Raw genomic sequence first — 23,942 nt, forward strand, 5'->3', positions numbered from 1 at the left:
CCTACCAAACATAGTGCCCGCATTTTAAAACAGAAGAAATTAAAATATCTTTGCAAAAATACACACTCTGAGTTTCAGTCACATGGCAATCATGAGCAACACTCATAATAGGAGTACTTTTTCATTCTTGTACTTAATTTACTGTCTATATTACTCCCAAATCTAGCTCTTTTTAAAGTTTGAAAAACAGCAAAACACAGATAGTGGGGAACAATTCTTCAAATGTCTATCTAATTTGCCGTTTACCCTCTCTTGAACTCAGGCACATGGGCTAGGGCCACTCCATTGGTCTGAATGGAACATATGTCCTATATTTAGAGGGTCCTAGAAGTGAATCTGTTTTGGCCTTGTCTTTGGAGTTGTTGACGCTTCCCCCCTCTCTCACTTCACTTCTGACTTTTTCATAATAATTGTTGGCTTGTTTTAGGATGGACTGCTGGGGAAGGTGCCAGTGGGTTACTTAGCAAGAGCTTGGAGACACGTAGTGTGGCAGATCCTTTAAGTGTCTTCAAGCTCCGGTGGCCACCTACAGTGGGGGGGGGGGGGGGGGGGGGGTCCAGTAGGGGGGGGGGTTTCCACTGCAGCTCTGCTGAAGCTGTCAGAAGTATTCTGCTCCACCTTCAGGGTTCGGCTCTCTAAGTGATGTGGGCAAAAAAGGATAAATCAGCCAGTCAATCCAACCAGTTCATTTAGATCATTTGCCAGAACCTGACAGTTTAAGCAATGTCAGCTTAAACCGTACAAGAAGAGGGGAAACAATCACTTGAATGTGCTTGCTGCCTGCCTCTGGTCCTCTCACCTCTGATGGTACTGCTCCTCTTTGTGGAGGAAAGGGGCGCTGGTCCTGTTGTCGTAGGCCACTGGCTCTGTGTGGGCTTTGCTCAGATACTTCTTGGCTTCATGTGTGGCCTCGGCCACCTGCTCTGGCTGGTCCACTGTGTAGTCCAGGGGCGCCCCCTCCCACCCGTCCCCGGCCCCCACCCTCAGGAAGCCGCCATGGCCGTCCTCCAGCGCTGAGCTCTCGTCGTAGAGCAGGAGGCTGCGGGAACGGACTGCACACACACACACACGCACACACACACACACACACACACACACAAACACCACCATGTGTCAACAAGCGCTGCCGAACACTGACAATACCAACAAACTGCAATTCCTCATACAGCACGTGGCCCTGCAAATGGATACTGTTACACCAGGTCCAATTAGTTGCATGTGTGAGCTGTGTTCTCACGATCTGTGTTATGATGCTGGTTATGATGCTGAAAATATTGATAGATTTGCTCATTGTGCCAATACTCCTCAAACTGACATCCAATGCAACTATTTTAACTGAGACAACTAAATGTACAACATTTAGCAACAACACAGTGGTATTTCCCTTTAGTAATATTGTTTATAGGATGGGGGATTCATCTGTTCATAACAAAAATAATTATTCTAACATTGTCTCTGATAATTCAGGAATGAGTTGACTTCTCCAATACTAAACAATAAATGGGGGTTTGCTTTCATTGATTCCATATACATATAATGTGCCAACAATAATATACCAGAAGTCTGAACAACATCAAAGGATGCTTCAACCCCAAGTACTGTAACTGAATAACTTTCAGTGGACAACTATATGTACATTTTACGAAACAAAGCTGATAGTGTCCACTATAAATAGCTATTCTGATAATAATAAGTAAGTATGAATGCCAGTAATTTCAGTAAGTTGACACATATAAAATGTTGTCATGCTACAGGCATGGAAAAGTCCAAGATAATGCTATGAAATCTGGAACTTTGTTATTATGTGTGGATACACAAACTCTTTCTTAAGATTTGGACCTCAGGTTGGAAATCATCACGCTTAATTTAGCCCTAGATGCCCTGTTTGTCTTCTGTTGACAGAAACTGGACAGTGATTTTGAATGTATTTCCAATTTTGTTGTTAGATGACAGAGAACTATATTGTCATAGAAATCCATTCATTAGATTGTATAATGTCATGTTTCTGATATGATTAATTGACACATTTACAAGTTAGTAAATTAAAGTAAATGTACAAATTTAAAACAGCAAGAGGAGCCTATGAAGAGCCTTGCACAAAAGCGTACCTATCTGTCTACATCTACCTCAGCAGAGAATTTATACGTGGATGTATATGGATGTTAGTCGTGTTTTAACCCAAGGTATGAACAGTGTGAATGGATCACCAATCACAACAACTGCAAAGTGGGGTTCATTTCTGGCACATGATTTTGGCACACAAGGATGGTGGGATATGAGAGGACAGGGTGGAGGGCACACATACCCTGGCTGGTGGTGTAGACGTCAGCCGAGGGGAGAGGTGAGGCCTTCACCATGTGCGACGTAGTAGAGAGCTCAGGCAGACATGGTACAAGTGAACCCAGCACAAGGACAAAGCACAACGCCACCACCTGGTCAGAGAGAACCAGACTCTGTGAGCGGTGTTGGTGGTGCAGAGGTTAGCCCTCAGAGCTAATCTCAAATTAGCACGTCCCCATCAAGGTTACGGTTGATCGGCTTAGCTTCTCAGGTCTCATACACACGCTTGGGAAGATTACTTTTGAAATGGCATAGGCTACAGATTATTAGTTACCAGCAATAAGTTAAGGAACCTTTTCCATCAAAGTAATCTACTCATTACATTTTAATACGTTCAAGCACTTTTTGATAGGTAGACAAGAGGCTGTGCAAATTTAAACAGGAGAACCAATCAATTTGAGCGTGTATTGCCAAATAATGTCTAAACAGCGAAGAGTTAAAAAAAAGAAATTCTATTTGTTTTCATTGAAAAGACTATTCAGATGTAAAGCCTCTGTAATCAGTAACATTTTGATAAGTTAATTTCATTTAACATATTTGTCAGTAAATGAAATGGATTATTACATTGCATTTTCAATTTGTAATTCTAATGTTCCAAGTGATAGCGCTAGTAAACTCCCCAACCCTGCTCAGGCAGAGAACCAAAGGGGCTACAAAGGGACGCTGACATCACCAGGGACGTTGGAACTATTTTCTGTTAGGGGATGTAGTGCAACGGATAGGGTGTGTCTTGCTTCTATAGCACACATGAGCTATGTCTCTATCACACTCTGTCTTGGACAATATTGTTGCTGTTCTAGCTATTTTTCTGTAGGGTACATAGAACTTAAATTGGGAAAATTTAGAAAAAAAAAACAAATTTTGCTCAAAAGCCTTTTGGACACCTTTGTATAGTCCACACATAAACAACACATTCAGATTCACTATTGTGTTGTGGGCCTTTGGATGTGCTTTACTTCCAGGACACACACAGTATTTTTTTAATCTCACACATTCACCCCTCTGAGAGTTTATTTGCGAATTTTAATTGCTCACCATCAGACAAGTTCCTGTTTGTGTAGAGGCCATCCTGCAAGACCGAGGCACTTTTCCTGATACAAGAGCCTGGAGTTTCTGTAACTGTTGAAGTAGAGATCTGCAGTGGTAAGAAAACATATGCATTATATGCTAAGTATTATTTACTAAATTAGCATGTCATATACCAATTAAAAAAGATGTTGTGGATGCTTCGATCAAAATCTGTTTGCATATCTATACCCCATGATCTGTCTCTGATCTGTATGAACCTCACGGGTTTGAAAAGAGATCAAATAAGGATAGAGGACTGAGGGATCCGCCATGATGTTACATAAGAAGCACTGTATTTCTAAACTGGGTTTCAGGGCCTCTGTGTCAAAACCACAAAGTACAAGTTGTGTATGACTATGTAGTTGCACAGTAACCTCTCGCTATTCCCCCTCCCACACAGCCCCATTCCTGTGGAGAGTTTTCACATCTGACCCTGAGGGTGGGTTCAGTCTCAAGTGAAGTATTCTTAGCAGTGGCAGTGATGACCTTATGGCAGCCGGAGGCACCATGGAGACACAAGATGTGCTCCGTCATGTCTACTGTATGAGCACTGAGGTCAACTCAACTTCAACCTTTGTATATTTGCATGCTTTATCCAAATTTGGCCAATGGCCATTTGTGCTTTTAAAAAACGTTGTTGTATGGCAATTACTGTAGCTAATAAACAACTTCATGTGTATTCCATAATTACACTTGGACCACAGAACCTTTATTCGCCAGTAGGGGGAGCCTTCTGGTTAGTTCAGACAGGGGATGCACTAATGATTGTATGGAGTTCAGGAGTCATGAAGCTGACTGTGCATAAAGAGCTGTTGCAATATGAACTCTACACATTTTACCTGAACAAATTCATGACAGCTATATCAGAATACAGTTATCAATCTATGTAAAGATATTACCCTTGAACATGCGAATATGATACCCTTCACGTTACAGAATTCATATCTGTTCCTAGCAAATTATTTCAAAGCTAATACTAACTGTATTGCTGTAAAGACTTTTGACTACGGTAAATTCTGAAATGAAACAACAAGACTAGTTTGTACTGATTGTGCTGTAGCTACTTCAGTAGAATCGCTAGGCTACTAGAGTCATTCTCACTCCACCACATGACTGTTGCATCTGCACCTCTGTACACTGCCAATACCAACAGAATTAACAGCATCAAAAAAATGAAAATAAAATTGAAACAATAACTCCCTACAGACCTCTAAAATCAGCATTTTCATCTCTGACTGCAACTTCTACTTTTGTCAAGAGGGTCCCCTCCACCCTCCACCCTCCACATGGTCTGTTCTGGGCATGCTCGTCTTTGAGCTCCAGGAGCTGAGTCAGAGAGGCTTGTTCTCCTAGGGGGCCTGTGAGCGCTGCCAGAGGGCCAATCATTAAGCGGCAGCGTGGAGCCAGCTCCTCAGAGGCCATCTTTTATTTTACACCACACTTACGGGGAGACGCGACACCCCACTGTGGGCTCAACGCAAGCAAACCATCTTGCTAATGAGAGGGTGGCAGGACCACGGTGCTCTTTTACTAGCCGAGCTCAGCCAAATGGGCCAGAAGTGTATCATATAGTACGGGCTTTGTGTTGAAAGCTTTTACTTGACATGGCCCTCAGTGTTTTCAGGGAACCATGTTAGGTTTGTGTGTGTGTATGAATCATCTTTGCCACTCATAATTGGTTTTGAACAGTCTTTTACACTTTACAGACCTTTTCTGTTCCATTTCCAATTGAAGATTTAGAATGTATTGTATTCTCAGTGAGCTGGACAGCAATTTCTAAATGATTACCCCCAAAGGGCAACCCACATAATAGGGAATCAGTGGATAGCAAGCATCAGAGTATGGTCTTATTTACTGTAACCTGACAACAGTTAATGCAAAGGCCCATCTTCCACTGTAAGACAGCATAATGTGCTGCGTTCAGGGATGTTGGAGAAAGGCCCTTAGAGTTTCCCATGTCAATACAGGCTTTGCCAAATTAAGGGCAAGTGTATAACTTTTTCCATTTGGAACACAGAGCTAATATTCACTGCTTATGCAAGTATTGTTTGTACTTCTGATATATCACAGTTGGATTGCATTGCACTTCTCTTAGAACTACGTAGATGTATTACTGAAACAGAAGTTGGTGCAAGAATGCCTCACCTATTTGCAGTCTCTAGGGTTTCCACTTTCTTCCACAGCTCATTATTCTCTGAAGTATATGTTTCCACTCTGGGGAGGGAATTTATCATATTAGCCATGACTCACTCAATGGCACAGATTTTCACCAAATAATGATACAGATGTGTTCAAAGTGTGCATGTAAAAATGCATGGAGAGATCAAAAAATAATTGTTAGGTAATAGTTGAATAATTGTTATACTTTAACATTACAATTACAGCCATATGAATTGTGTCACTGCAAGATATGAGGCCCTTAAACAGAGACTGTAACGGTAGTGGAGTCTGCATGTAATTTGCAAAAGCCCTTTTCCCCAGTACAAAGCAGAAATGTTCTGCAAAGACCTTGAGTTCCAGTGAATTATTCAATTTTGTATGAGTCATATGGTGTGTGCGACTGCATGGAGATGGACAAAAGCCATTGGCATTTGACTGAGAACAATAACAAAGTGGGGTAAAACATTTGGATGTCAGTAGCAGAACTATGAGGATAGGGAGATTCGTAGAGCAAAACAGTGATCCTGATGGAACAGACATAGGCACAGAAAGGCAGAATGATATTATCATGAGAAGGTCAAGAGTGCAAATTCAGTTGTTACAGCGCAACTGCAGCGGAGAAAAGGACAAATTCAGGAGAAAGAAAATCCCCAACATACTTTTTCTCCAGGCACTCCACATACTCCTTCTTCTTCCTGCGACTTTCCTGAGCTGAGATCTGCACTCAAGAGAAAAAGAACAACTGCTCACATCACCACTGACCCTGTGAACTTCTATTTTGGTGATAGATTTTTGTCTGGAGGGTTTGGGCTTTCAGATTTTTGCTATGAGGTTTGTATGACAACATCCAGACATAATAAAATGTTTTACATTTGTCCACTTATACAGTATAAATCCACAGTTTAGGTACTGAACTACCAAATCTGAAATACTGTATGTACTGTACCATACCACAAACACAAAATAAACTTATTGGCAAAAAGCAGGGCAGTTACTGTCTTCATACCTTGTTTTTTATCTTGCGGCGAACCCTTTTAAGTGCCTTCTCTTCAGTCTTAGTGAGCGGTAGCTTGTTGGGCACAGGATAGCCCTCTGCAATCAGGGTCCGCTTCTCCTCCTCTGTCAACATGAGTGGACCAGAAGTGCCCTGCAGTTTCTGCAAATGAAAAACTCAATCCATGACTTCCGAGAATAGCTAATGGTCTAGACGGAGATAATCATTCAAATGATCATTAGGCTATCAATTATCAGATGTGTGTGTGGTAATTCTACAAAAAACAATGAGGTACCCTGGACACACATGTCCTACACACATTCACAGGACCAGGAGGAGAGAGTTGGACCAGGAATGTGCCCGAGGACAGTCCAGCTGCACAGCAGCTTTCTATGGCCTGCTGCTCAACTGAGCAAGAGGCCCTGGAGTGGGGCCTGCTGAGGCAAGGGCTCGGAGCCAATAGGAAACCATCTAAGGTGCAGCCAGAAGTCATCGCGGAGTTGTCTGTGGAAACCCTTAGGGAGGAGAGTCAGCGTTTGAGAGAGAAGCTGCAGTGTAGCGCAGGGAGGCGCAGCAACTTACATGGGGTGCGGTGAGCAGGGGCGAGGTGGAGATGGCTGCAGAGGTGCGGGCCTGCAGGCGAGCGGGGCTGGAGGGGGGCAGGGAGTGGGGGCTCTGGGAGCCGTCGCTGTCGCTGCTGTGGCTGCTGGGAGGGGTGGGCGGCAGCTGCACCTGCTCCTCTGTCAGGGCACAAGGACACAAGCAGTTTTATTTATCATTACTGACGTAAAGAATGCAGTGACATTTTGAAGTTCCTTCGCCTATTGTGCATATGTAGACTGGGGGGTTGTAGATGGGCAGGATAAGTGCAAGGGGGGGGGGGCGGTAAGAGTAAGCTGCAGGGGGTGAATGATGTATGTGTGTGTGTGTGTGTGTGTGTGTGTGTGTGTGTGTGTGTTGGGGGGGGGGGAGCACCAAGGGACACCCAGGAGCAACAGGGTCAAGGAAAAACTCAAGGAAACCTTGGGCAGATCCACGGCTCAAGGGGTCAACCCAACTGCCTGGGGTTGCTGTGTGTGTGGGGCAGTGTCGTATGATGATATAGTATTTGCAAGGTTGAAAGTGAAACAGTATTACTGCTGATCAGCCAAGTAAACTACTCATGGTGTTCTTTGCAGGTCGTGCTTATGCACACCCATAATGAGTATGAAGGTCAGTATAGACTCATGCACAACCATAATGAGTATGAAGGTCAGTATAGACTCATGCACAACCATAATGAGTATGAGGTCAGTATAGACTCATAATGAGTATGAGTAATGAGTATGAAGGTCAGTAGACTCATAATGAGTATGAAGGTCAGTATAGACCCATAATGAGTATGAAGGTCAGTATAGACTCATAATGAGTATGAAGGTCAGTATAGACTCATGCACACCCATAATGAGTATGAAGGTCAGTACAGACTCATAATGAGCATGAAGGTCAGTATAGACTCATGGCTGTCCTCAGTCATCATTCATGGCCTCGTCGTATTCCAATGCACTGGGCTGAGTGGACTTCATTGTTTCTCTATGGTGGAAATGTAGAGCTCATAAAGTGCTGCTCTTAGCCAAGGCCTCTATCAGGATTAGCATTAGCATTAGCATTAGCATGGCAAATGGCTTTCAGCACTACGCCAGGTGAAATAGAGAGAAGGTTCAACAGAGAACGGAGATCCTGCCTGAGCAGAGCAGAGCAGACTTCCCCCCGTGCAAACACCTACAGTACCACCCACTCGCACAGCTTCTGGACTGGCCAGTGTGTTTAGTTTGACTAGCATCCAGAGTAAACACAAGCAAGTTTTAATTCTGTTTTTACTGGAGAAGGAAGCCTGGGACCAAACACCGAGCGGCGGGGTTGAGGAGGGAGGCACGTCCTAACAAGAGCCAGATACAATGCAGCCACAAGTACACATTTCACTCGCCTGTCAAGCCTTGGACTAGAAACTGGCAGGTGTGATTTTGATGTGCCAAGCAGGAAGTGGATATGCAGGAGCTGAAGAGCTGCGGAGCTCCATGACCTCTGACCTCTTAGCTAGTAAACGTGTGTGTGTAACTACTGAGCACTTTAAGAGCAGCCATGCAGGTGCAGCCATTTTGGAGTGTCTGCTCAGTTCTTCCCATAATGCACACTGGCCCAAGACCACTACCCCTCTTCACCATCTGCTGCTTGGGCTGGTGTGTTCTCTGATGTAGGCCTACTGTAGGTGTGTAGCATGCGGCTGCACAATATGGAAACATTCTATTTTCACTCACTCAAGTCCTCTTGAGCCACACTACTGCAGAGGGCACTAGGGAGAGAAGCCTGTTGGCATCATCCAGACATTACCACATCGGCCATTACCCACACATCGGCCAATTTGAAAATGTCACATAGCAGTCATTACAACTAATGACTACCGTTCATGTTCTATCGACATGCACTGATAAAAAGTAATACGAATAAATCATTTGCAGCAGTAATAAAAACAATAGCCTACATTATGCCACATTTGAACTCTGACTTTTGAAGTTGTGCCCAGTTAACTGGAAACAGCGGTTGACTGAATAGATATCACTCAGTTATGCAGAGCAGGATTATTCAAGGGGACGACGCAGTGCGTAGGAACAGAGTTATTGTTTACATGTTCCATCAGGAGCACTGCTAGCGTGACGCAGCCCAGTGACGCACGCTCTGCCTCAATCAGGATGCTAATAGCATTCTAAAGTAACGGAGAGGAGGGACAGAGCCATGAGGACTCAACGTGTTATTTCAGCTTAGTGGAGAGGAGAGGAGCACCTGTGCTCAAGGCACAGTAAATAACGCAAGCTCTGAAATGGCTACAGCTTGCTAGGGTAAATACTTGTGAGCAGAAGCATTTGCACTTATGTGGATGATGGATTAAATGCTATTTTCTTCACATGATTCTAAAATAACGGCATAGCTAATTAAAAGACCCACCTGTTGGGACACTGAGAAACTGATTGACCTCCCTGGGTTCAGCTTTGATTGTAGGCACTTGATTGCATTTCACGTCTTTTGATTCCTGAAAACAGATGGAAAAATCATCAAGAAATATGCAAATATGCTGTAGTTCCAAGTCTTTAAGCTTCTAAATATCTTACTGAAAATATTTTAGGAACAAATCCACATTATATAACTGCTATATAAAATGCTTGGAATATGGAGGGGATGTTTGTATCAATCCAATTCAATTACAACAGTAAACAAGGCTGACGACGGCCTAACACTGAGAAAACATTAAGAGCTCAAGTGTTGCCATGTATTTAGCCACACACTGAATTGCAGACCAAGCGGTGCACATGACCATACAGATACTGTATGTCCAATAAGCCTTATGACTAGATATACCTAAGTGCTTAGTGAGACAAGTGAAGTCATATTACCAAATATTTACAAATCTTGCTATGATGCTAGCAGTGCAGCCATTGTAGTGTTCAAGGCACTGCTAACCTCCTCTGTATCTCATAAAAAACCTGCCCCATGTCGGACAAGGCGTGATTGGTTCCTGGCTTTTCAGTGATTCAGAAATTTGCCAGACAAGTGCTGACAAGGACCCACCTTCTCCTCCGGGGCATGTCTCTGGGGTGGGGGAGCCAGGTTGAGAGGCTGGGGGGCAGTGCTAGCTGCAGGAGAGACTGCTGGAGCAGCCTCTGACAAAAGACTGGGCTCCTGTTTCACCAAAATGGCTGTCAGATCCTGGCTGAAGGACCACATTCCTTCTGATTCTGTCAAAAGAAGTATATATATTTTTTTTTTATTCAGAAAATGTTCCCAGTGAGACAGGCATCGAAATAAATAAAATACTCTTCATTACTTTTACAAAACAAGGGAGAAACTAACCAAACAGAGTAGTAAATCATGTGCCATGCCAGTGTGTTACTGCAATGAACACCTCCTCTTGAAACCATATACTGTACCAGTAGTAATAAGGAGTTTTGAGGAGCTATAGCTACCGCAAAGACATTACAAAAGGCGTGCTAATATACTAACTAATGTCTTTATGTGACATAACTGACACTCTGTCGTACGGAGCCGCAGGGGTGTCATTGCAAGATATTTTGTGTAGAGAATGTGCACTCGTTTTACTACATTGTAAGGTTGTTTTTATTAAATCTCACCTTCTCTTTTCGACTACTACTGTACATTGTATGCTCATTTTGCTTTGCTAAATTCGTCCTATTTGTATTTGTCCTTGCTGGTTTTGAACATTTCAACCGTAAATCCATAGGAACAGATTGAAAGGATTTAGGCTAAGAGACAAATGATTGTGTGTACATGTACGTATATGTTTATTTGACAATTAATCCAGAGTACTATAGCTTAGATATAATATTGCACTGCCATTTTTAACCAAACTGACAAGAATGATGAGATATTCATATTTGTATTTAACAAGAATGATGAGATATTCATATTTTATTTAACAAATGTGGATGGCATCAGATGGGTGAGTGCTCTTCAGATACTGTAGATACGGTCTTGATGATACTGATGCAGCTAGTGCATCGTGATGGAATGGGAAGTGGGAAGATAAAGAGGCTTGTATCACCACGCTGTCTCTTCTCACCTGTTTGTGTTGGCTCAGCTACATACAACATTAAACATAACAGACGTGTTAAGCAGTTGGAGGAAACGTTTAGCAGTGCTTAGAAAGAGAAACAGCGCCCTGCAGGAGACAGATGCCAGCAGGGGGTAGAGCTCCACTAACGCCACCTCCTACTAAGTTTTTTTTTTATGTATTCAGATATTGTCAATTGCCCTGCATACACCGACATTATGTTCTTCATTGCTATTCAGTTCATTCCTCGTAATAATTTCCTGCAAAATAAATAATGATTTGCTCAATAGTGTAAAGTATGGTGCACCAAGGTCATGTATTTCATGCTGGCAGCACATTCAACAGACAGGTACAAGGCTACATCAAATCTTCTCGACGGTTCCCATTGAACGTCAAGAGTGTCTTTGAAGTTGTTGGGTTTTTAACTAGAGGTGCCGTTAAAGCGGGTGGAACTCTGGGTCAGCTGTTTTAGCTGTGGCCATGTGGGGGGTGGAGCTCATTAGTCAGGTCTCGTGTTGAAACTAGTCTGCTCTCTCCCAGTGCACCAGGGGATCCTGTAAAGTCTGCTCCTAGTTAGAACAGGCTCCTAATGGAAGACAGGACAGGGCTTTAACTCTGGGGAACCCTTGGAGGAAGGGGGTGGTGTGGAGAATCATGTCTGCAATGTCTTAACTTAGCAGCAGTGTTGAGGTTTTGGCTTTGTGTCAAACTTAGGATGATGCAACAGGTCAAAAAGAGCCAGCGCTTTTTTTTCCAGATCAACCCACGAGCTCAGCCGCGAGCTTATTTTCAGTTTGTTTTCCATCTGAACTGGAGAGCAGCTCTCCTTTTTCATTTTATTGATGGCTCCTTTTTATCTTGGCCCCGAGCACAGAGAAACATTAGCAGCTGGGAGTCATTGCAAGGGGATGCAAGAGCCACATGGCTTGTCAAAGTATGAGTATGTGCTTGAATGTGTGCGTTTGAGTGTGTGTGTGTGTGTGTGTGTGTGTGTGTGAGAGAGAGAGAGAGAGAGAGAGAGAGAGAGAGAGAGACTTGGTAAGTGAGGGAGTGAGAGAGAGTGAGTGAATGTGAATGTTGGCTGACTGCCTGAAATCCCCTGACTGACTTCCTCCTGGGGCGGTCAGAGCTGAGCATGCTCAGTAGGCTGTGATCTGTGCGCTGCACAGGCTCTAAAGGAGATAGGGCTTCTAGTGCACTACACTAAAGGAGATAGGGCTTGCTAGTGCACTACACTAAAGACACATGATGCAGTACACTACACTAAAGACACATGATGCAGGCTCTAAAGGAGATAGGGCTTCTAGTGCACTACACTAAACACACATGATGCAGGCACTGGAGGAGATAGGGCTTGCAAGTGCACTACACTAAAGACACATGATGCAGTACACTACACTAAAGACACATGATGCAGGCTCTAAAGGAGATAGGGCTTGCTAGTGCACTACACTAAAGACACATGATGCAGTGCACTACACTAAAGACACATAATTCAGTGCACTACACTAAAGACACATGATGCAGTACACTACACTAAAGACACATGATGCAGGCTCTAAAGGAGATAGGGCTTGCTAGTGCACTACACTAAAGACACATGATGCAGTACACTACACTAAAGACACATGATGCTAGTGCACTACACTAAACACACATGATGCTAGTGCACTACACTAAAGACACATGATGCAGGCTCTAAAGGAGATAGGGCTTAGTGCACTACACTAAAGATACATGATGCAGGCTCTAAAGGAGATAGGGCTTGCTAGTGCACTACACTAGAGACACATGATGCAGTACACTAAAGGAGATAGGGCTTGCTAGTGCACTACACTAAAGACACATGATGCAGTACACTAAAGGAGATAGGGCTTGCTAGTGCACTACACTAAAGACACATGATGCAGTGCACTGAAGACACATGATGCAGGCAACAGAGAACCTGCATCTGTTTCTCTTGGTTCACAAAATCAACTTATACTACACTATATTGTACTATGGAAAATATTTTTTTTTGTGGATAACTTATTTGATAATAAACATCCAGTGGGATGAATGAGAATCTCAGGTACAAAACTAGCTTCTCGTCCTCACCTATCTATCACGTCATTGTCTAGCTTCTCGTCCTCACCTATCTATCACGTCACTGTCTATTTCAGAGGTGTAGTGCAGAGACCAACAACCAACAAGTTCCAAACACAACACAAAGTAGAGCAGGCTGTAATCAGCATCTGACCTGCTTCCTCGTCCATTTTGATTGGCATGGAGGGGCTCTGGGGGGCGGAGTCTCCGCTCAGAGAGTAGCTGTGCTCGGCCTGGATGGCGGGGGTGGGGGGGTCCAGCTCCATGTCCAGCAGGGGATTCCTCTCTGCCAGCAGGTGCTCGTCAAAGAAACTACTGAAGAGATCATTTGAGAAGTCCTCCATTTGCTCTGAGAAGTGCTGCAGATCACACAGAGATCACACAAACAACAGAATGTAAATCTTCAAGCAGTTGATCATTGAATTAACTAACGTTAACACGCAGCATCTTAATCAATAATCCTCTCAGAACAGTAAAAACATCAAATATTCAAGATACAGTAGCACCCTTTATGTATTTATCAAAAAGTTCAATTTATTAAGAATCAAATCTTATGTGAACTGAACCAGACTGTAGGACTAACAGGCCTTCTGAACATGGGTAACCTTTGGGACCACATAGAAACTTCCTTGATCAGAAATTGTGGAGAAATTAATTATTTAGTCAATTTTAAGTTTTAAAGTAAAGCATTTTACTGAGAGTAAGCATCTTCTAAATCCTCGTAAAGCACATCATGTTTGACACTAACTTGCATAAACCCACTAAATTAGCCAATAGCCATCTACTGCGGTGGCATTGGCCATCTAGGTGACAAATATATACTGTATATACATACATATTCATTTTTAATATAAACCCTGAACATCTCTTGAACGCAGAACGCAGGTGCTATAAAGTGTTCTATACAGTTCAATAGCTGTGGCATGCCAATGCAAACATGCTGATTCCAGGACAGGTCTACGTAATCAAATACACTTTAAACTTTACTCATGAAGGAGTGTCACCACAGCTTAAATACATGTCACGGTCAGATGTGTTTGCTGAGGAGGGGAGGGGCTGTGGTGCAATGAAAGCCCGTTGCTGTTTACATCCTGTTACAGCAGGCGGGGTGTGGGAAATACACAGCTGTGTGGTGCTGTGCACATGGAGAAGCCACAACTCTGCAAGCGACAGCTCCAACACCCAGATCCTGCACCTGCCTGCTGCCCGGATAGACACACACGTGCACCAGGATCTGCTGCCATGCCCTTCATATCAGCTGTGTGCTGCCATGCTAAATGTTATGCTCATTAACAGTATTGGCATTCAATCACAAAACCAAAACCACAATCACAATCAATTGATGAATTATCCTTGCCATGATACACAGGGAGAGCTGTGCCTGTACCAATCACTGTGCCAATCACAGATAGAATAAGAACGGAGTTGGATGATCCCAGGAAGGTGTCAAATGAGCGCACCATTCCAGTAACACCTGGGATAACACAACTGAACTGACCCAACACACACATTACTGTATGTCACCATTAGCAGCCAGCTAACCACTTCACTGAAAAAGCAACAGCATCAATAATCTTTCTCTGCTTCATTCATATAAAGCAACAGCATCAATAATCTTTCCCTTCTTCATTCATATAGTGAAAAAGCAACAGCATAAATAATCTTTCTCTGCTTCATTCATATACTGAAAAAGCAACAGCATAAATAATCCTTCCCTGCTTCATTCACATACTGAAAAAACAACAGCATAAATAATCCTTCCCTGCTTCATTCACATACTGAAAAAGCAACAGCATAAATAATCTTCTGCTTCATTCATGTACTGAAAAAGCAACAGAATAAATGATATTTCCCTGCTTCATTCATATAAAGCAACAAGGTCCCTGTTACTCAGTGTGTGATGGCAATCTGTTACATGCATTGGTTATACATTTTTAGTAAAAAATAATTCAAATTAATGTGAAAGGACACACTAAAATATGAGGTATAGATTGCTTATTGTAATCTAATTGCTAAAAAAACATATACTTGTTTGTTTCTTTTTGTATAAAAAAAACTTCAAGGAAGTAGGAAACCTTGGTAAAACGGAGAGACCCTATCAGGTTAAGGGGCCCTTTTTGTAGTACTAAGTGATGATGCAAGAGTGCTGATGCAAGAGCTCTGAAATTTCACATCTGGCCTTCTCCTCAAAATCCCAGAGATGGAGCTGTGGAATTTCAGCTGAAGACAGAGGGCCCTTTTTCCCAGTGGCACTGGGATAGCCTTCAGACGGCCTCAAAAAGGCATACTTTACTTTCGCTGGATCTGGGTCACATTACCATTGGGGTAAAAATAGAGACTTATTCACTTCTGGTGGTGTGACAGTTTATGTACACTCTTGCCCCCAGCCCAGGCATGACAACAGCAGGGCCTGGAAAGCTTTCCCCCTCTGGCAAACAATCTGCAGTAGACCACACAGCTACTGTAAACTTGATGTCTATTCTCTAATGCTCTGGGCCGGGTTTCCCAGATTCGTTAAGAAGCTCTTAAGTGCTAAGAACTTCTTAGGAGCGTTCTTAAAAACGTGCTTAGAGTGCTCCTAAGAAGTTCTTAGCGCTTAAGAGCTTCTAAACGAATCTAGGCAACCCGGCCCTGGTGTCTAGCTTTCTCCTCTGTCCTTGCAATGCACCCTAACACTACCAGAACAAATCTGTAGAAGAAGCCAAATCTGCATTTAGTCGTTTCCCCTCAGGGATCATAACAAACATGGTTAAACAAGATGGCCGACACACCAGTTCAACACCATTAACATCCACCAATGGCAGTGCTCAGCAGGAGCACCTGAGACAGGCTGTGCAGGTCTGAGATACTGTAGCACTCTTGCCACTCAGACACTGTGATTTGACCACCATGAGCACAGTCCATGCACAGCATCTTTAAAGCATCGCCGACATCTCACGTTGAGCAATTACAGTACTCAAAACTTATATTAAAAGGATACATATAAATGTGAACTGTAAACATTTCAATGTGAGACTGTGGGTGTACAAACATTTATCTTTAAAATGTCAAAAGTTGAGGACTCTTAGTCAATGTGTGACATCATATCTAGTGGTCTATCCTTACATCTAAAAATATTTGTTGTACTGAGTTTTTGTTTACAGGCTCTTCCTTTGCATACAGGTTGGCCTGTTGGTGGTGTAGCAAAAGTTCAATTAAACCCCAAAACTGCATTATCATGCATAGTTCACATTGTCATAACTGTTACAAAGAACAGTGCTATATCAATATGAAAAATGTAAAACCATGCAATTTTGTGTATATTTAAAAGTGTAGTTCATGTGGTGAGAGACATGCCTTAGATAGAGGCAGAATCCAGAAAATCCTTATTTAACCTCAACTTGGTTTGTTGACTTGTAGCTGACTATGTACACTTTTGGTACACTTGAAACATTGACTTTATACTGCTAACAAATGGATATATTTTTGACACCTCAGGCTTTGTCATGCCCAGATGTCTCCCAGCATTCCTTTTGCTGATTCAAACAATCCAGCTGTATGCTGGCCAATCAGCACAGAGCATGCAAATGAGCCGGCTGCAGCAGCCGGAGCAGGAGAGCAAGGTTAGTGTGGAGTAGAGCGGCCCCCGCATGGACGAGAATGGGACTGGAGCACTGCACAGCACTAATGACCGGATTAAACCATCATGGACCAGAATGGGACTGGAGCACTGCACAGCACTAATGACTGGATTAAACCATCATGGACCAGAATGGGACTGGAGCACTGCACAGCACTAATGACTGGATTAAACCATCATGGACCAGAATGGGACTGGAGCACTGCACAGCACTAATGACTGGATTAAACCATCATGCACCAGAATGGGACTGGAGCACTGCACAGCACTAATGACTGGATTAAACCATCATGGACCAGAATGGGACTGGAGCACTGCACAGCACTAATGACCGGATTAAACCATCATGGACCAGAATGGGACTGGAGCACTGCACAGCACTAATGACTGGATTAAACCATCATGGACCAGAATGGGACTGGAGCACTGCACAGCACTAATGACTGGATTAAACCATCATGTCAGCAACCCAAAACCATCAACACAACTGTTTCACTGATCAGATGCTCATATGCAATGATGATATGGAGTGCCAATTCAAAAAGGATAGAGAACTGAATACATTTGTGTGGCACAGACCGTTTCAGTGGCAATAAAAGCGTCCAAATAATAAATGATCCAAATTCCATTTAACAACAATCAATTGGTATGTATACTTGTGTTAGCAGTATATGGGAAGAGTTAAAGTAAAAGAGTGTAGGTACAAAAAGATAGCAAATAGACAAAAAACCTCTGACATGTTCAATGAAATAGAAAGGGATTAAAGCTACATTGGTCAGGGGTTTAGAGGTGTCAGACAGCATTGGATCAAATTCATGGATATTTTCACCTGTCCCAAATAGTCACATATTGTTGTACTGCCCAACTACTGTAGGCCAGATGCTGACATATGTAGCTAACAACACGTCTGGGGTTCTGGGGCACACACACCCCCTTGATTCACATGCATCCAAATGCCATGGTCCATATGCCTCTATTGTACAGGTGCATACAGAAAGCTATTGCTTCTATACAGAGTTGACACTACACACAATGACGACTACTACAGCAACTACACAGACGTTCACACACACATACAGATATCTATTGTTGGCACTAACAAGAAATAATGGAATAAATAGTTATATGATAAAGGAACACACTATGTTTCACTTTTTCATAGATTTTTGGATAAGGTTCTTTGGCTTCTTTAGTTGGTCGGCACAAGGGCATTGTGAGACCTGTTGCATGAATCACGTATCTGTACATCCCAAACACTCTTCATAAATCATCAGCAGGCATGACAGTAGTACTCTGTATAATTACCCAAACTGGCTACAAAGACAAGTAGGCTTCAGAACATCCCAAATCCATCTGGGTCACCCTTTGCCTTAAACCAAAAGCTAGCTTTGAATGCCTTGTGGTCATGAGGGTACAGTTCTGTGTCCTGTCGCTTCCCTTCAGTCTCGTCCAGCCCACCTCCTACATACAGGGCAAGCAGTCTCCCCACAGCATTGTGGTGACCAGCACCCATCCCCCGCTCTCCATGGGTGGAGCAGCCTGGTTTCTTAATTCCAGCTCAGATGCTTTCTTTAGCATGCTACAGAGGCTGGCTAACCACAATCACTGGAGACAGGCTTCTGTGTGTCACTGAGGCTGCTTTTCCATCCCCCAAAGGAGCACTTTTGAGCCATGAGAGACGGGATGAACCGAAGGTAATGGACAAAAGATGGCTGAGGAAAAGACAAAGAACAAAGGTTCTCTGCTAAAGACACTTTGTGACAGCTGAAAATGGACAAAACTCACTTTTAATCCCTGAGGCCCTGAAATTTCATCTTTTCACCCATGATGCCTAGCTTTAGAATAGATCGTCAGGTGCAGTTCCAGATGACAGGTGAACGCATGTGTAGACCCAATTGGGCCCTTTTAGTCTGTCTGGAGCTGTCTCACAGCAGTGGTTGCAGTGGTGTTGCGGTGGTTGCCGTGGTTGCGGTGGTTGCGGTAGTGGTTGTGGTGTGTACTAAAAGAATAACCTAGTACTGTACACACAAGTTCCTGTAAGTGTACTAAAAGAATAACCTAGTACTGTACACACAAGTTCCTGTAAGTGTACTAAAAGAATAAACTAGTACTGTACACACAAGTTCCTGTAAGTGAAAATGTTACGTTCTAAGCTGCTGAAATTGAACAGAAAGCCTGGGGAATCAACTCACTGGGGTTTGCACACAAGGCTATGAGGAACACGTTGGGAACTTGTTAGGAACAACTTTATCAGTAACTTAGAGTTCTAAATTCAACAAATTATGAAGAAATATGAGGAACTGTAGCTCTATGAGATGATAATAGACGTTGAAAATCCAGAACAATTGAACAAGTAAAACACAAATACCCCAGGAGGGATATCTTGCATTGTATCATTTGGGCTATATGCACTCCAAGAGTAGTCACAGAAATGTTCTGTAGCTGCTCGAGCTCCACTTCATCCCAGCAGGTGTGGCCAAAGGACAGTTTTGTGACAAGCGTGTACAGTATGCGTGACTTTCAAATTAGCACCACATCTTTTCTGAAGAAGGGCATACTTCTGACGGCATACTACTCATCTGGAATTTGCATATTCACCAACAACTAGATCCAATCTGACCTGTTCATGTCATGGAAGATTGAAATGTGTCATCATTTTAGCAGATTAACAGACTACAAGAATGCTGCACTGTAATGAACAAGTGTGAGCAGAGCTTGGGGCTCATTCCCAGTAGTTCTTGGCGGATGCATGGCATCCATGCTCTAACCCTGCAGCAGCCTGCTCATTCAGTAGTTATTATGGGATGCATGGCATCCATGCTCTAACCCTGCAGCAGCCTGCTCATTCAGTAGTTACTGTATTATGGGATGCATGGCATCCATGCTCTAACCCTGCAGCAGCCTGCTCATTCAGTAGTTATTATGGGATGCATGGCATCCATGCTCTAACCCTGCAGCAGCCTGCTCATTCAGTAGTTATTATGGGATGCATGGCATCCATGCTCTAACCCTGCAGCAGCCTGCCACTGGAGAGCCTCCAGCATCAGTAGGAAGCTGCCAGCAGCACTAAGTCCCTGTTGGAATCTGGTGAAGAGGAATGCAGGTTCTTGCTTCATGGTTGTATTGCCCATGCTTTCAAAGGCACCCCCACTTCATTCTCTATCAGATTAGGTTGGCAGTATGACCCCAACTTGCCACAGCCAGGGGTGTTCTGTTGCCTTCAGCACAGGGAATGGAGGTGCGCTCACAGCTGCCACAAGAACTTCAAAGCCAGAGGCAACATGGTACAGTTGGCAAACACTAGAGTGACACAACCAATCCACTAAACAAATTCCCACAGCTATCTCCCTTTCTCTCTCTCTCTCTCTCTCTCTCTCTCTCTCTCTCTCTCTCTCTCTCTCTCTCTCTCTCTCTCTCTCTCTCTCTCTCCTGTTCATGTAGACACATCTACAAGATGGCAATCAACACATTGGTGTCATATTATGGCTAAAGGTGTAAGGGTGTACAGTACACTTGTCTCTCCTCCCACATGTTTGTAATGCAGCATATGATTCCCTTTAACTCTCCTTTGACAGGTGTCTATTACAGTCCATTCTTTGGTGTGAGCGGTTTGTTGGAAAGACATTAGTTATAGACAAGTATTTCCAGCCAAACCTGTGTTAATGTCACCCAGCATCCTATTCATGATGAAACACATTAGACATGGGTGTTCACCTGAACACAGGTACTTATTGTAAATGATGATGGGTGATTAGGGAGGAATTCTATACTTATTGTAAATGATGATGGGTGATTAGGGAGGAATTCTATACAGAAAGATTCTGGTTTATATCCTTCCATCATCATCCTCAACACTGAAACCAACCAGTCAAGTAACTGGCCTCTCAAAAACCCAGCTTATTGTGGGATAGGCTAAGGCATGCTGGCACACCTGCATAGCATGAAGTATTATTTCAGTAAGCTTGCGATGTATTCAAAAGATGACTTTAAATGAACTAATGGAGTTAAATGTTCTGATTGTTTGGCCAGTGCTTATATTAGAACCATTTATGAATGTCATGTATGCACATGTGGTAGATGGGAGCAGAACCCCCTCTTCAGCTACACAGCCCATAAACATGGCTTGTCTTCAGCATCATGAAATGTCACTTCAATAAACAGTGTCCTCTCACTCTGCCCTGTCTGGCTCAGTCACCTTAAAGAGCAGGTCAAGGCTATCAATTCCACAATCTTCAGTCTTCACCTGATTTCACCTGTCTGGGGAAGAATACTGGGCTGTTGTGCTAGTGATCCTTTGTAAACAACTATTCTTTCAGCCTGACTGCAGTCTTTAATATTTTAAGAATTTTATGTTAATTAAAACGTTTCACCAAAGGCAGTAACAACAAGCAGCAATTCCATACAATACCAATACTAAAAAATATATATATTTTTGGTCCAAGTCACCCCCTATCTGCTTTGTGACACTGAAGCCACAAGATAACATTCTTAGCTACAATACTAACTAACCAACACACGTTTAAAGGGATATTCCGCCATTTTTGGAAATACGCTCATTTTCCACCTCCCCTCGAGCAAAACAATCGATATTTACCTTGTTCTCGTTCATCCAGCCATTCTGTGAGTCTGGCGATACAACTTTTAGCTTCAGCCTAGCATAGATCATTGAATCGGATTAGACCATTAGCTTCTCGCCTGCTAGCTTCATGTTTAAAAGTTACTAAGATTTCTGGTAATTTTCCCATTTAAAACGTGTCTCCTCTCAAGTTAGAAAGTGCAATAAGACCAACTGAAAATGAAACCTGGCGTTTTTCTAGGCTGATTTGACATGGAACTACACTCTCATCTGGCGTAATAATCGAGGCAACTTGCAAACGTACCATAGGCGCAGTGATATCGTACGCAGCATCTGAAAATAGTCCCCATAGACAACAAGCAATAGTAGTGCCAGTAGTGTGCAAGTTGCCTTGATTATTACGCCAGATGAGAGTGTAGTTCCATGTCAAATCAGCCTAGAAAAACGCCAGGTTTCATTTTCAGTTGGTCTTATTGCACTTTCTAACTTGAGAGGAGACACGTTTTAAATGAGAAAATTACCAGAAATCTTAGTCACTTTTAAACATGAAGCTAGCAGGCGAGAAGCTAATGGTCTAATCCAATTCAATGATCTATGCTAGGCTGAAGCTAAAAGTTGTATCGCCAGACTCACAGAATGGCTGGATGAACGGGAACAAGGTAAATATCGATTGTTTTGCTCGAGGGGAGGTGGAAAATGAGCGTATTTCCAAAAATGGCGGAATATCCCTTTAATGACGGGTACAACACACGGAGACTGTAGTTCAGATCCAGGCCATGTGACGTGACCTGAGGCCAGGTTTAAGCTGCAGGATGAGTAACCATTCTGCCTCACACACACTCCAATGCACAAAGCGTCTTTCACGAGGGGCCTCGCCCCAGATGCTTCGTTTACTTTGCTTCTGCCCCTTCTCAGAACATGAGGGGCCAAGCAGACAGAGGGCCTTGGAAAGGGCTCAGACAGACCCCAATTCAGTTAGCTAGATACCGTATGCCTTTACCCTAGATACTTCTCTCCCTCTCTCTCTCTCTCTCTCTCTCTCTCTCTCTCTCTCTCTCTCTCTCTCTCTCTCTCTCTCTCTCTCTCTCTCTCTCTCATAACACAACCATGAAAAGTTGAGAGATATAGAACCACACAATTCAATCTTTGCAGCACAGGACATAATAAAATAGTATATGCAGCTTCACCTGTTGAACCAGGGAATCACTGTCAGAGAACTGTGGCTGATAATTGAACCAGTTGGAGAGGCGGACACCAGGCTACCATGCACTTGGGTGAAATGGAGAGAAGGCTACTATCCAGTGAGGAAATAGTGTGGTGGAGGCTGGGTAATGAGGAGCAGTCTGGGGTGCAAGTTCTCTCTATGCATGGATGACTGAGTCACACTGGAAACATCATTTTGTATGCCTAATGTCTAAAGGATTCCATGGAGTTAACTAACCAGAAGCTGTGCCCGGGAGCCCATTGGTAGAGTAGGTCTGATTTTCCACTGATTTAATTATAGACCACTAAAACAGCCTGATGAATAAATCTTCTCGACATTAAAAACCAGACTACCCTAGCCTATATATTGGCTAAGGTATAGTTAGGGTGACTTAACATGAGATAAACATAGATGGCCATATTAGAAGTCTCCGTTGCTTATGTGACTTCTTAAATGGCAAATAGAGCTGCTACTGTCAAATGTCAGATCTCACACTGAAGCCGGATGAGTGAAGGTCCGGGAGGCGTGCAATGGCGAATAACGTCGGTAACACGCCCACTTAAATGGTTTGTATGGTTAAGTAGAACGTGTAGAAAACAGCTGTTGGGTTATTTACAGATTATAAAAGCTACATGCTTCTTATACACAGACAGATTCTTTACATATGCCGATTCAACGAAACTATGGCACAAATGGTTTGGAAAAGGCGCATGACAGTTACGCATACTGCTCTCTTGCTTGACACGTTCACGAAGTTCACAAATATTTTAAGCTATGGTTCTGAGGGTTCCTTCAGAAGTGTAGGCTACAGTACATGTACGAGGAAGGTTACTCGTATGCAATAGCACATCGCAGGTGAGCTATTCAACTGGCGACGCATATGCCGGCTACATGCAAAAAAGGATATAGGCTACATTAATAGATAGGCTATATTTAGTTATCAGAAATTAGGAGCAACGTTTAGACGGTTTTTTTAAACCCAGATGTTAAAATATAAAGTTGGAACATACCACATTGCTAAGAAAATCTGTTTCATTCAAATCTTCGAGGTCCAACAGGTTGGAATTAGGAAAAAGTTTGTCCGAGGTGAAATTGTCCAAAACGGTGTCCATAACAAAACAATTAAATGATATTTCACCAGAATATGATGAACTGTATAATGAATAATAAATAAATAAAATGAATGATCAAATATCACGGCAGATAAGCTGGAACTGACGATGCGATGGTGTCGCTAATCAACCATCGGTCTCGACGGACTCGTTCATGCAATGATAAGAAAATACACATGGG

General features: G+C 43.0%; 1 protein-coding gene across 1 annotated transcript; it reads right to left on the reverse strand.

Annotated features, from left to right (window-relative positions):
• Positions 1 to 550: 550 nt before the first annotated feature.
• On the reverse strand, positions 551 to 23,942 carry creb3l1 (cAMP responsive element binding protein 3-like 1). The gene is made up of 12 exons (XM_062549636.1): positions 23,660 to 23,942; positions 13,405 to 13,609; positions 10,166 to 10,332; positions 9,545 to 9,629; positions 7,145 to 7,302; positions 6,575 to 6,724; positions 6,228 to 6,286; positions 5,554 to 5,622; positions 3,376 to 3,475; positions 2,306 to 2,432; positions 800 to 1,052; positions 551 to 635 (listed from the first exon to the last, which is right to left on the reverse strand). Exons 1-12 carry the CDS (start codon positions 23,759 to 23,761, stop codon positions 599 to 601), a joined length of 1,512 nt encoding a protein of 503 aa, XP_062405620.1. The 5' UTR covers positions 23,762 to 23,942; the 3' UTR covers positions 551 to 598.

This window comes from Sardina pilchardus, chromosome 11 (genome assembly GCF_963854185.1).
Source record: "Sardina pilchardus chromosome 11, fSarPil1.1, whole genome shotgun sequence".
Taxonomy (NCBI): domain Eukaryota; kingdom Metazoa; phylum Chordata; class Actinopteri; order Clupeiformes; family Clupeidae; genus Sardina; species Sardina pilchardus.